The sequence below is a fragment of the Herpailurus yagouaroundi genome, unplaced genomic scaffold, assembly GCF_014898765.1.
Source record: "Herpailurus yagouaroundi ecotype Mexico unplaced genomic scaffold, PumYag 221, whole genome shotgun sequence".
Lineage (NCBI taxonomy): Eukaryota > Metazoa > Chordata > Mammalia > Carnivora > Felidae > Herpailurus > Herpailurus yagouaroundi.
This window is the reverse complement of record NW_024412452.1, coordinates 9,361,185-9,375,039: the sequence shown is the minus strand read 5'-3', so window position 1 is coordinate 9,375,039 and position 13,855 is coordinate 9,361,185. Positions and strand designations below refer to the sequence as shown.

Below are 13,855 nucleotides of genomic sequence, written 5' to 3'. Positions count from 1 at the left end.
TTTTCTTTTCTTTTCTTTTCTTTTCTTTTCTTTTCTTTTCTTTTCTTTTCTTTTCTTTTCTTTTCTTTTCTTTTCTCTTCTCTTCTCTTCTCTTCTCTTCTCTTCTCTTCTTTTCTTTTCTTTTCTTTCTTTTCTTTTCTCTTTTTATCAGAAACATCTGGCCTTGGCTTGGCAACATTACAGGATAAACTTGCTGCTCTTTGCACAGCCTTGGTCCTCCCAGGAGAAGTTTGTGAAGGCATTATTATTAATGAGGTCACTGACAGTAGTTACCTGGGTTTCCCAGGATGGGCACACCTGTGCCCTAGGTTAGGGCACTCAGCTGACCACTGGATGTTGTGGGGCCTGCCAGGGACTTGGCCTGTGGTTTGGGGAAGCTTCTCCAAGCCTTGGTTTCCTTGTCAAAGATTTGAGGTAACACTGGCAAAGGAATAATGCAAAAATAAATTCTTTTGAAACTAAGTTGCAAGCCTGTGTCAGCATGTAGAGTCACTGGAAGGCTGTGTGTGGCTGCATTTAGATTATGGCTCCCCCCTCTGGTCTGACCTCTTACAGACTTCTTTGATCTTCTTGGGCCCTCTTGACCATGAGTAGGGGGTAGACCAGGGCCTTGACCTTTATTCCTTCTGTATTTTAAAATTATAGTATAATATACACAAGAAACAGAAAACACCAGGTAACCACCACCCAGATACAGTAACCGATCATTACCAGCACTAAGTGTAATCACTGTCCTACCTTCTGTCAGCATAGATCTGTTTCTGTACTTCATATAAATGGACTCATAAGGTATGTCCCTTTCAGTGTCTAGCTTCTTTCGCCCAACTTTATTATTTTTTTATTTCTTACTACAAACAATTTTTTAAATGTTTATTTTTGAGAAAGAGAGAGAGAGAGAGAGAGCTCGAGTTGGGGAGGGGCAGAGAGAGAGAGGGAGACACAGAATCTGAAGCAGGCTCCAGGCTCTGAGCAGTCAGCACAGAGCCTGACACGGGCCCAAACCCGAGAACCGAGAGATGATGACCTAAGCTGAAGTTGGATGCTTAACCGACTGAACCACCCAGGCACCTCTCTTTCACCCAACCTTATATTGTGAGATTCATCTATGTATGTTGCTATATGTGTGGTAGGTGGTGTTTTTTGTTTTTGATTTTTTAATTTAAATCCAAGTTAGTTAATATATAGTGTGATAATGATGTCAGGAATAGAATTTAGTGATTCATCACTTACGAATAACACCCAGTGGGTAGGTGGTGGTTCTTAACAATTGCTGTATAGTATCCCTTCTCCTCTACCCCCAACCCTGTTTCAACTGTCTGATTTAAAGCAGGTGAGACCAGTCAGAGCCCTTCAAGAGGGTGCAGACTTTCTGAAATTTCTTTTCAGAAACTTGTATATATACAAATATACAGGTCATCTCTGTAGATGGCCTGATTATATCTTTGGGACAAGAGCGTGAGTGCTAGGAAAGTTAAAATTCAATCAGTTGGTCTGCTTGGGGTCTGGAAGAGGCTAAAGAGTAGCAGTCAGCTGCTGTCCCTCCAGCACCTCCTGGAGCCTGGGGACAGAATGTCCAGCAGTGCTTCCGGGTGGCCCTGACGTTACATGCTTGTGGAGTTGCTTTCTTATCCAGTTTATTCATTTGAATTCACACTTCTGTTGAAGAGGATGTGTCCTGTAGGGATGGCTGATGAGCATTTGTTTGATCATGTATTATTTATTATTTCTGCTCACTAAGAGGATTAGGTGATCTAGTTCAGCTTTCAGTAAAAGGAATAGACAAGGGTGACTACCAACACGCATGGAACCAGGGGCGGTTCACTGGAGTGGAGAGCAGAGCTCTGAGTTTCCCGGCAGTCTGGGCAAAAAGGACAGCTGTCCTTGAAGCAGTTGTTTTCATTTCACTGGCCTGTGGCAGGAAGCAGTGACTCTGGGCAGCCAGACTTTCTCCTGGCACCAAACCCTACAGAAATGTAAATGGTCAGTAAATAACACAGCAACTTTACACAGTGGGGTGACCTTTATGATCCTTCCTTCCCGTGATCCCATGACTAAAAGTGGTAGGTTTAAATCATACTAATATGAAACATTGTAGCAGGGAGTTAATGTAATACAGTGAGGTGAGTAGTTTTCTGGTCCTAGAATTCATAATGTCTTTCCAAGATCTTGGCGCACACCTTCTGAGCCTTTTCACATAATATCCCTACTCTCCAGGTCAACATCTATCCACTGAAATGTATGTTGGATATATGTTCTTAGCCCAGAACAGTCTCCCCTGCATGCCAGTCTCATCGGCCACTTACTCACACCTGTGACACTTCTGGGGCTGCCTTGCATTGTGCTCCCTTTGTTATCTACTGGGATCCATCCTCCATTCATTTCAGAGACATTCATTTGTTGGGTCTAAAATACGATTTGAGTTCTGTGCTATCTTGTAAAGTCTTAGAGAATAGGAATCTTGAGTTCTTTTAAAAAAATTTTTGTTTGTGTGTGTATGTATGTAATGTACCATTCAATGGCATTCAGTACATTCACGTTGTCGTACAACCATCATTACTATTCATTTCCAGAATTGATTTCTTCTATTAATTAATTTATTTTTAAAAATTTTTTATTCATTTTTGAGAAAGAGAGAGACAGAACATTAGTTGGGGAGGGGCAGAGAGAGAGGGAGACACAGAATCCAAAGCAAGCTCCGGTCTCTGAGCTGGCAGCACAGACCCTGACGTGGGGCTCGAACTCAGCGAACTGTGAGATCATGACCTGAGCTGAAGTCAGACGCTTAACCGACCAAGCCACCCAGGCGCCCCTGATTTCTTTTAAAATCATGTTCCTGTACACTGTAGTGCTTTGCATGTAACTGGTTTTCATCACAGGCTATACAATGGGAGAAACTGGGGTTGAAGCAATGGCCAGAGTTCTGGGGTTGAATGATACAAATCTTACAGAGACAGATGTTGAAATTTAAGGTTTCTTCCACACTTCCCTTTGAAACCTCTTAAGGTATTCAACTTAGGATTTGTAATACTTTGTATAATCAACTGTCAAAATTAGAATATTGTTGTCTTCTGGATCTGACCAGTTTGGTCAGGACTGTTTTCCCACTGGGATCAGACAGGGCGGCTTTAGGATGTAGTCAGTGGCCACCAGCCATTCAGTTGGAATTGGCCTGCAAGATGACATGGGCCCTTGTGGACCAGCAGCAGGATTGTCATTTATTGTTTTTGACAATAGAAGAAGGTGTCTGGGTGATTCAGATCGTAGTCTCAGCTGTGTGACCTTGGTCAAGTCTGCCCCCTTGGCCTCAGTCTTTCCAAGGTCCCTTTCTGGCTTCCACCTGTAGGCCTTTCCTTTCAGGACTTCCCCATGCCTGGCCAGGGCTGTGTCTCCTCCACCCAGGACACTGCACACTTTTTGGTGGATCTTTTGTGAGGGTGACCTGCTCTCTCCATTCTCTGCATCATTGCTGTGCCATAATTTCCCCTCCTTTTAGGGCTAGTCTGGAGGAAAATGTGGACACTGAAGGAGACAGGCTTCTCATTTAGGGTGTTACCTCATTTCATAAAGAGTATGGTATTAATTTCTCTTTAGGACTTCTCCTGCCTCTACTCACAATCCTCTAGAGGAAACAGGGATGTTGGACTGGTGTGTTAGCGGAAGAAACTGACCAAAATTGCCCAATGAGGAAGTTCTAGTCTCAAGATTGCTAAAGAGATGTCATTTAAAACTGCTATCAGGGCGCCTGGGTGGCTCAGTTGGTTAAGCATCTGACTTCAGCTCGGGTCACGATCTTGCAGTTTGTGGGTTCAAGTCCCACGTTGGGCTCTGTGCTGACAGCTTAGAGCCTGGAGCCTGCTAAGGATTCTGTGTCTCCCTCTCTCTCTGCCCCTCCCCTGCCTGTGCTCTGTCTCTCTCTCTCTCTCTTTCTCTCTCTCTCTTGTTGTCTCTCAAAAATAAATAGACATTAAAAAATTTTTAAACTGTTACCACTTTTTCTTTAACACACGTGCTTGCCTCCAGGCAGGCAGGTGGCCTTCTAATACTTCAGCCAGGCTTTGCTTTCAGCCTGCCTCTGTTTCCCCAGTTTCTTCTTTCCCTCTTTCTCCCTGCTAGAGTTTTAAAGAGAAGCAGCCCAGTGTGATAGGTCACACATCCACCACAGAAAGAGAAGGAACAGTTTGGGGAAACGGCCTCTCCTTTTGTTAACCCTGAATGTGACTAAGGTAGGGTTAAGAAGTGTCACTGATCCGCTGACGGTGCCACTGGCCAGTGGGGAGTCTAGGAGAAAAAGAGAACGGTTAGATAGAGCTTTAGGTCCATCATAAAGCCATTTATGCCAGTGACTGCTGTGTGGCACATTCATCCCGTTTTACAGGGAGGAAACTGGGTCTGAGAGAGTGACTCATCCAGTGTTACATACCTGTACATATGCTACAGCCAGGATTTGAATGATTTTTCTGATGCCACAGCTTGGCTAGACCATCTCTAACTATGAAATGAGGGTTGGCCTGAGTGATTCTGCTTTGATAGTTTCCAACCACCTGAATGTTTCCAACAAGTATACAGGGTTTAATCTTTCCAATTCCCAGCACCCAGGATCAACACAGGATTATTTCACACTTGGCCTAATGTCTTATTAACTACTGACTTCCAAAGACTGCAGGTAGAAAAATGGTAGAAATGACCTTAGGCAGTGTTGACCGGAATATAGCCCACTATTCTCACATTATTGGCATGGTGGTACCAGCCTAAGGAGAGGGGAAGATGTTTGAACTTCTAAAGGTATCAGTCAGTTTGGTCAGTCTGGAATGAATCTCTGGAATTCTTAATGTTTTTAAAAAGCTCCTCATGTCAGTCATGCTGATGTGTCACCAAGTTTGGGAACTCTTATCCCAAGTGGTAGAATGGAGACTAGACAGAAGTTCTCAGAAAGTAGATTTCTCTCAAATTGAGGAAACATTTTTTAACACCTAGAGCTGACCAATAGTAGCAGCTAACCACCTTAGAGTACTGAGCCTGTCATGCTTGGAAGCATTCAAACCTAGGCCTGATGGTTGCTGGGGTAAGAGAGACAAACCTGACAAACTAGACAAAACAACAACAACAACAACAACAACAACAACAACAACAACAACCGAGTGATGCCCCAAGGGCATTTTTAAGGGTACTTTTTAGTTGCAGTCTTACTGCCCTGCGTCCATCTGATACCTCTTAAATGACTTTGTCCGTGATTTTGGGCCTGGTGCTCCTTCCCTTTGGCTGCACAGTGGGAGAGGTTGGCAGGATCTTGCAAAGTTGCATTCACTCTCTTCCCAATCTAGGAAAATCGTCTTTGTATGGAAGCTGTTTCTTGTTTCTGGCTCTTAGCTTCCCTCGGCCACCCTTCACCCAACCCAGCAGTGCCAGAGGGGCTGGGTGGGCCCTGCAGAGTGTTTAGGAAACTGTAACTTTAGGCGATTAAGCATTCCTTCCTACTAAACTCAGGGTGGCCATATCATCGTGCTGTGAAGAAGGGGAAGTTCGGGCCAAGGTGCTCTTGTTGCATTTTTCAGAGCTGTCCCATATCCTTTCTTTGGTCTCATGTGTTAGAGAGGAAATCAAGACCCCAGGGTCATCCAAGAAACCACAGGACAGGTGAAGTAAAGGTGGTGGTCCCAAGTGCCCGGCTTTAGAGTCAGATGCACCTCAGTTTGAATCCTAGCTCTGCCCCTCACCATCAAGTGGCTTGTAAAACAGGGGTGTAGAAGTTTTACAAAAGGGCAATGGCAGTCAAGTCAGTAAAGTCGTAGGATGGTGTCTGGCAGGTAAGAAATATTCGGTACGTGTTTAGCTACTGTAACGATCATCGTCATTGTTTTCGTCTGTCACCGGACACTAAAAGATGACTATAAAAGGCAGTGTGACTTGAATTAAGGCTGTTTACTTGTTAGTCTTTGAGGGTTAAGGATGAGAAGTATAGACTGGATTTCCAAGCAGCCTTTCACAGCTGAAGCATCAAAGTTAAATGAACAATGGCCGCTGTAGAACTGTGGCCAGTCCACCTTTGCTCTTTCGTGTACATGACCTCGCCCTCCGAGGTTGTGGCCATGCAGCCTCTTAATAAAGCAGTACAGGCTTTGCTTTCCTGGCTGGCTTCCTTTGTAACACTCAGAGCCATCCGTGCTGGCGGTGGGGCCAGCCGGGGCGAGGTGGGGAGTAGGGGAGTGGGTCGCAGTGAAGCTTTTGGCACTCTACTTCTCTCTTTGCAAAAGTAGTAATATGGGAGCTCCAGTTTTATCATGTGGCAAACTCATGACAATGTCCAGAGACATGTCTGCTGCCTCTACTGCCCTCTGATCTGCCAGACCATTCCCCTGGGCCATGCTCTTTGCTGTTTGACCTTTGTATCTGCATCAGGGGATGACTGAATAGAAGATGGCCTTTTTAGTGGGCATGGCACTGTAGTGCCATTTGGCCTGTATAGTCTAGTCCCAGCCTGGCCCTTTGCGTCTCTGTGACTGGGCACATTGCTATCCCTTTCTGGTAGAGTGGAGGTGATAACATTGCCTACCTCACAGGGTTGCTGTGAGGTGACATGAATTCATGAATGTAAAACCTTGAGAACAGCGTCTGTGCCACGTATGGGTTTACTGTTATTACTCAGGCTGCTCTTGGACATGGCCTGGTGTTGGTCCGTGGTCTGGTGGCCCTGGGTTATGTACATTAGCTTTATCAGCCAGGAGGCAGTGTTCTGGGCCAGCCCAGGTGTCCCCGTATCTGGAGCAGGAGGCCTCTGGGGTGATTAAAGTTGCCCTGGGCCCAGGGTCACTGGGGATTTGCCTCCCACCAACAGGGAGGGGACTTGAATGGTGTAGGGCTGAGGTTGTGCCCTTTTACCTCCTGGGGAGCCTCAAACATTGTGAGGGAGGCCAGGTATCTCAGGAGCACTCTGGCTGTCCAGTGTTATAGGATACCCGGATCAGTGGTGGGGCTGGTGTCCACACAGCCCTGAAAGGCTGAGGCTGATGGTGGGCTCATGGCAAATGACGTGCCAGGGGCCTGAGGTCAGCAAACAGAATGGGCGATTGGGTTCTTCCTGATTTAGACCAATACACTTGGATAGTCTGTGGTGGCTTTTCAATAAATGCTGGCCACAAGCATGTTCAGGGAAATCCTCATTTCTGCAAATTTGAAACCCAGCCTGACAAGCTCAGTTCCTCTCTGTTGGCCGGGGAGGGAGAGAAGTGGCTGACTGCTTTTCTCTACTCCTACCTTGCTCTTGCCCACCCTGTGTAGGCAAGGGTCACGTCTCAGTGTTGTGTTTTAACCACACGGTGGTTGTGGAACAAGGTGGGCTGACTCACCAGAGACTCTTGGCCTGGCTTGTGGCTATTTTTAGTGTTTTACTCCACAGTCTGATCTTTCACCTTTGGGGATTTTATTTATTTTTAATTTTTCACCTTTTGGGATTTTTGAAGAATGATCAAAGATGAGTCTTGAGCAGGATATTTGAAATGATCCAAGGAGGGCCAATCTTTTTGTTCTACAGGGGCAGAAAGAGGCCCAAAGGGGAGGATGTGCCCCAGACCCCATAGGGAGTTAGGATACAGCCTGGAATAGAGAAGACGTGAGTAGCGGGACTGTCTCTGCTGAACAGACTGAGTGCTTTTCTCAAAGGATTAAGCACCTTTTGCTGTTCCTCTGGAAATCTTAGGCTGCAAGTTTGGTTAAAAAAGAAATTCTAGACGGTCCAACAAAAAAGGCTGGAAACTGTAACAGGCTATAATGCTAACAAGCACATTTGTCTGGAAACTCTAATTATAAAAATGTGTGCTTCTTTGTCAAAGTTGAGCAAGGGCAGGGGCAGGCGGGTGCTTACTTGTCTCCCACAGGAATAACAGGGGCAGTGGTCATCAGCCAAGCTTTGCCCTTGGGGACCCTGACATTTCAGAGCAGGGAATAGCAGGGTTGCTTGAAGTCTCTCAGTTTGCTGATGATGCTGAGAGGACCGTAACCATCACCCCTTGAGGGGGCAGCTGGGGCTTGATCTGAGGTCCCTGATTGTGTCTGGTCTACCCTTCCATGGCCAGCAGTGTCACCTGTCCTGGACACTGCTGCTGAGGATAAGGGTATTGCGGAAACTTGTGTGCCTCCTTGGATGGAAGTCTATCAGAGCTTTTCCTGATCGGAGAAAACTGGGACCAACCATGGCCAAGGCAGACTAGAACTTCCAAGGAGGAAACTGTGAGAGGGACTCCTAATGCTTCTTTGAGTAGTAAATCAAGTACATGTAGCTTTATGTTGGGAATAAGATCAATGACATAAATAGGGAGAGCTGTCTCTGCCTCTGAGGACAGGAGAGCTTGTGTTGCTATTTATGTAGAGGCTCTATTCTGTGTCAGCCACATGCCAGGGATGCAGGGGTGAACACACAGATGTGGTTCTTCTTGGCCTTGGTGCTTATGGTTTGGACACCAAGAAATTCATATTATGGATGGTGTTGTGAAGGGAAAACTCTGAGTTTTTGGAATAATGGGAGGCCTGACTGTTTCATTAGAAGGATGGGAGGCCTCCATGGAGAGAGGTCTGGAGGGGGCTGAAGAAATGGGATGGAACAAAGAGCTGTGAGGGCCCCTGTGCATGGGTTCCGAGGCAGGGAAGGACTGAACCAAGGGTAGGGTTTGCACAAGGAGTGCAGAGACATGCAATGAGCTTAGGAGGTGGCGAGAGGCCAGATCATGTGGGGCCTTGGAAGGATTTCAGGTTTGGTTCTCATTGGAAGCCACTGGAAGGTTTAAGCAGGGGAATGGTTAGAGTCTGGCTAGGGGTAGAAATTAGATGAAAGAGGTAAAGGCAGAATTGGGGATTGTGTAAGTGAGGCAAGAGGAGCCGGCTGCTCGGCCTAGGGTGGGGGATAATAGGATTGCCATGACTGGCCTTGAGGTGTGTGGGGGTCAGTAAAGAACCCCAGCTCCCAGGATATTGTCACAGACCTTTAAACTCAGCCTTTCTGGAAAGAACTCTTCCTCTTCCCCAGTGTGCCTTTCCCCTCAACTTCACCACTCTTCAGAAATAAAGCTAAACCTATTTTTTTCATTTGAGAAATTTGAGTTTAGTATTTTTTTTTAACAGTCTTGTCAAATAGATTCCAAGTAAATGGTCTTTAATAATAATTTTCTGTACATAATAGACTTTATTCTTTCGAAGGACTGAGTGATGTTCCACCACAAAAATGGCTGTACCAACTGATTTAAACTACAGGTCTGTACTCTTGTTTCCCCCTTTGCAGGTCGACCAGTATCTCTACCACATGCGTCTTTCTGATGAGAACCTTCTGGAGATCTCTCAGCGGTTCCGCAAGGAGATGGAAAAAGGGCTTGGAGCCACCACCCACCCTACTGCTTCAGTGAAAATGCTGCCCACCTTTGTGAGGTCTACTCCAGATGGGACAGGTACTGCCCTGGGGTAGGGGGTGTTGGCTCTGGGTGGTCCATTGCTTGGGGAAGATTTGGGTGGCCTGGCTCAGGGTCCCAAAGAGTGATGTATATCAGTGAAGGTTCTTTGGTTTCACGCATCAGAAACTAGCCCTGGCTAGGTTAAGCATACAGGAAATTTAGTGAAGTCTGTAGGGTGGGGTAGACAGGAAAATGGGGCGAGCAGGCAACCATTTGTTTCCTGTCCATGTGCTGAGACAGGCTGATTGGCACACTCTGTCCTCAGGGTGATGGAGGACAAACACATTTAAGGGGGTCACAGCCATGGGCCAGGGCAGTCACTCTACGTGGCACATTCCACAGCCTTGCTGGAGAAACAGTACAGTACAGATTGTCCTAGATTGTTTCTTGAACTCTGTGAGAAAAGAATACTTGAGGTCCACATACACTTGGGACAACATGAAGAGCCACGGTGCAGCTTAAGGTATTAAGGGCTCTGAAGGTGTGCGCATGACCCCGCCAGGCTTTGTTTAATCCCCTTATTTGGATATAGACCCTAGCTTTCATGATGCAGCATCCAGGAAACCAGAGTGAAAGATCATGGTGAAGGTAGAATTTGGAAGGTAGGTTGGGCTAGATCACAGAAAGCCTTGCGTGCACACCTGAAACCGTGAGTCTTTCTTCAGTGAGCACTAGGGAGTAACCAAGTTCTCGCGAGGTGTGGGCAGAACGGCAGCAGCAGCAGTGGATGACGGGCAGCTGGTAGAGACAGAGTGTGGCCCTGGTGGGATGTGCTGGGCAGACACAGAGGACTCGGAGGTGATGCTGGGATGTCAAACCCTGCTGTCGAGGGGCGGCAACATCCTCAGAGAGGGGACGCAACTCAGTTGTGTCAGCACATTCACACAGCTTGTTTCACTTACTGCTCACAGTATCCGTTCGTTTTAGGGATGAGGTACCTGTGGGGGCCGCGAGGGGTGAGCAGTGTAGGATAACTACCCACATGTGGAGGTTGGGAGAAAGAGCCCCAGGGGCAGCTGCCAGGGCAGTGGAGGAACCAGCAAGCACAGATTCCCGAGAGCCTGAGGGAGGAGAGGCTTATCCATGCGCCATATGCCTTCAGATTTTCTATCCCATGTGGCCCCTTGAGGCTAACCTGCCTGAGAGCCTCTGGGGGCCTGGTTTGTCTGACAAGACTTTGTACCTTCCTACGATTTGTAAAACAAGTATGTTTGCCCTGGGACTCAGCCTGGACCCGGCACCGAGGGTGTGACCTTGTTCAGGGTTGTTCTGAGTATATGTCTCAGCCCTTCCATGAGTTCCTTGAGGTGAGTGGCCTCCTCCAGTTCTTGGGTATCCCTCGTATACCCTCCAGACTGGCACTGTTTACTGTACCTGCCACTCCCTCTGACCTGCAGCCACACCCGCTTCTATTGTTTTATTTGACATTCTGATAAATTTACTAGCTCCTTCAGGCCAGGGACATTGTTTTATTTCAGATACCACCACAAGGCAAGTACCCTGAATATTTACTAAATTTTTGTGGGCTAAGAGCTTTTCTGAGCACCTACATGCAGTAACTCATTTACTTTTGATAAAACCCTATAAGGTAAGTCCAAATTTTGTCTACTTTTTTTTTTTTTTTTTTTAAGAGGAGGAATTTGATGCTTGGATGGTCAAATAACTTGCCTAAGGTCACACAGCTAATGAGAGGCTGAGTCAGGATTCAAACTCATATATGCCAAAGGTCAGGCATCAAGACTGCACCCAGCCCATTGTGTGTGTGCGTGCACGCGTGAGCCTGTGCACTCAGCACCAGAGAACACAAGCGCAGCTGAAATTGTTTGAAATGTGGTTGGGGCTGGATGTCTGGCTTAAGTATAAGTAGGTGAATAAATTTGCTGAGGAGAACTAGGTTTGAGTCCGGCGTTTAAAATTCTCACTGCTTTCCTGAGCTTGGAGGCCTGGACACCTCCCTCTGCCTCAGAGTTTGCATCGATTACTGTGCTATGTGGTCACTGACTCTTCTTCCCTGACCTCAGGCTGGAGTCCTCGGAGTCCCGTCTGCGTGCCAGGCCGAAGCAGCAAGCATGTACTTAGCCTCCATGAACGTGAGGTGCCTGGACTGAGGATAAGAGTCAGAGGCTGACTCTCGCAGCCTTCTGGAGCACAAGGATCTAGGGCAAGATCCTTTTTGCCTGACCTCCTTTCCACACGGAAATGGAGATTTTACGTGACTTTTGTGATACACAGAGTGCCTCTTGATAATGTCAAACTCTACAGGGTAAATGGGGATGACGTGTATTGGAATGTTTTATTCACTTAAGCAGAAGCAAGTTCCGCCTAAGAGTGCTGTAGACCAGACTGTAGGAACCCCAGCCCTCAGCCCCTTCGTTTCTCACTTGCTGTGGTCCTTGGGCCAGCTCCTCACCTTAGCTCTCCAGGACTCGGCTTTTTCTCCTTTGTAAAATTAAGTGGTGGATCTGGCAGTCCCAATCTGTTCTACATTTGTACTAGAACCAGTGTGCTAGTTATCGATGCGCAAAAAAAGTTCTCTGAAATAGTGTGATTGGGGAAAACCCCTTAGTGTCCATCAGTTGGGCTCTGGTCAATTCATGCAGAAAATAGTCCTTTGCACCCATTATAAAGCATGAGATAGACTTACCTATATTCATACTCTGTAAACTCACATATATTTATGTGTGTGTGTACAGGTACATAAAGTCCCAAGGACGCACACTGAACTATTAATAGTAGTTTTCCTGGTACACGAGGTTGGCAATAACTAGTCAAGTTGAAGGTATGTGTATTTGATAACTCAGTAATACTATGTCCAACTATATTGTCACTTGAACAGACTTCCATATGAACCCAAGGAGGCATGTTCAAGAATGTTCCTAATACTGTTGCTTATAATGACAGCATATTGGAAACAGTTTATGGAATATCCCTGTGGATGGAATAACTATGTGGCATGTTACATAAATGAACATATATTAATACAGATACTTCTAAAAAACGGTGAGTGAAACATTGGGGAAGGACACATACCTCCTCCTAGTTGGATGTAACTTTAAAAAAATCCCTCAATGTCGTGCATTGCTTATGGACAGACACACATCATGAAATTATTAGGCTGTAATATGGAATATATACACAAGATGAATGATAGGGGTTGCTTTTGGAAATCAAGAAAGGAGAATGAAATTGGGGAGGGGAACATGAGAGAATGCAATTTAAAATGGTCAACATCAAGGTTTTATGCTTTGTTAGTGCTGGCTCAGAGTTATGGAATGTGGCATTAAGGACTGACTTCTTCAGTAGGTAAAGCCTATCAAAAATGAAATTTCTGGGGGTGCCTGGGTGGCTCAGTTGGTTAAGCGTCGACTTCAGCTCACATGATCTCATGGTTCGTGAGTTTGAGCCCCACGTCAGGCTCTGTGCTGACAGCTCAGAGCCTGGAGCCTGCTTCAGATTCTGTGTCTTCCTCTATGTCTGCCTCTCCCCCGCTCATGCTTTCTCTTTCTCTCTCTTAGAAATAAATAAACATTAAAAAAATATTTAAACAATGAAATTTCTGCTTTGTTGTTGGCACCCCAGTGAAGGGCTGAGAGGGGAGACCTTGGGGTCAGTTGTTTATAGGGATCTCTGCCTCTCCCCTAGATTGGTCACACAGCCCATGGGGCCTTGCTGCTGTGTTTGCTTCCTGGCCCAGGACACAGCCTGGGTTCTGTTGCTGCTACTGGTGGTTATGTGTCTCTCCCACAGAAGGCTAGGGGCTTTACTCAAGTGATGACTTTTCCACAATGTCCTTCCACAGCCTGTTCCTTGCCAGTATTATTTTTTGAATCTGGGTGATTAAACCTGGGATCTAAATCTCTGATCTAGAAGGACCTAATCTTTAAGTCAGTGGCTGTCTAACTTTTCTGGACTACAGGCTCATACCAAGAAACACCTATGTATAATTATTTATGTATGTACAGCTGGAACAAGTTTCAGGGGCCAATGTCTATTGTTAAGTGTGATGTAGTCAGATACATTGCAGTCCATTCTTTAAAAAAAGCTGCTAGTCAGGAGCTGCTGAGTTTTTTCCAGCTTGCAGTTTGAAAGCTACTGCCTTAAAGGCTCCTCACCCAGTCTTGTCCTAGACTGGCATTTGTAAAATTGACTACTTGGTGGGGAGGGAGGTGGTTTCAGGGCAGTGTGTCATGAGGGGTGAGGATAGAATTCTAGTTTAAATGGGGTTGAATTCAAGCTGTGTGCTTTAGAGCAGCTTAGAACAGGTTAGAGCAGTGTGTGCCCTGGTCCTCCATTTTCTTGTAAAAAGAACCATCAGGGGGTTGGTGATCCATGAATTAAGGGGGAATTGGATATGTGACCGTTTCATGTTCTGTAAACACGATTCTGTGTGGCCACAACCCACCTCTGTGAGGCATGGCCAG

At 46.2% G+C, this 13,855-nt stretch overlaps 1 protein-coding gene across 3 annotated transcripts in view; it reads left to right on the top strand.

Moving 5' to 3' along the window:
* Positions 1–13,855, top strand: part of HK2 (hexokinase 2) — a 62,201-nt gene that overhangs the window by 10,196 nt on the left and 38,150 nt on the right. For all 3 annotated transcript variants that reach the window (XM_040458410.1, XM_040458409.1, XM_040458411.1), the window contains exon 2: positions 9,269–9,431. In XM_040458410.1, the coding sequence (XP_040314344.1) occupies positions 9,269–9,431 (163 nt within the window). The remainder of the gene's footprint in view (positions 1–9,268; positions 9,432–13,855) is intronic.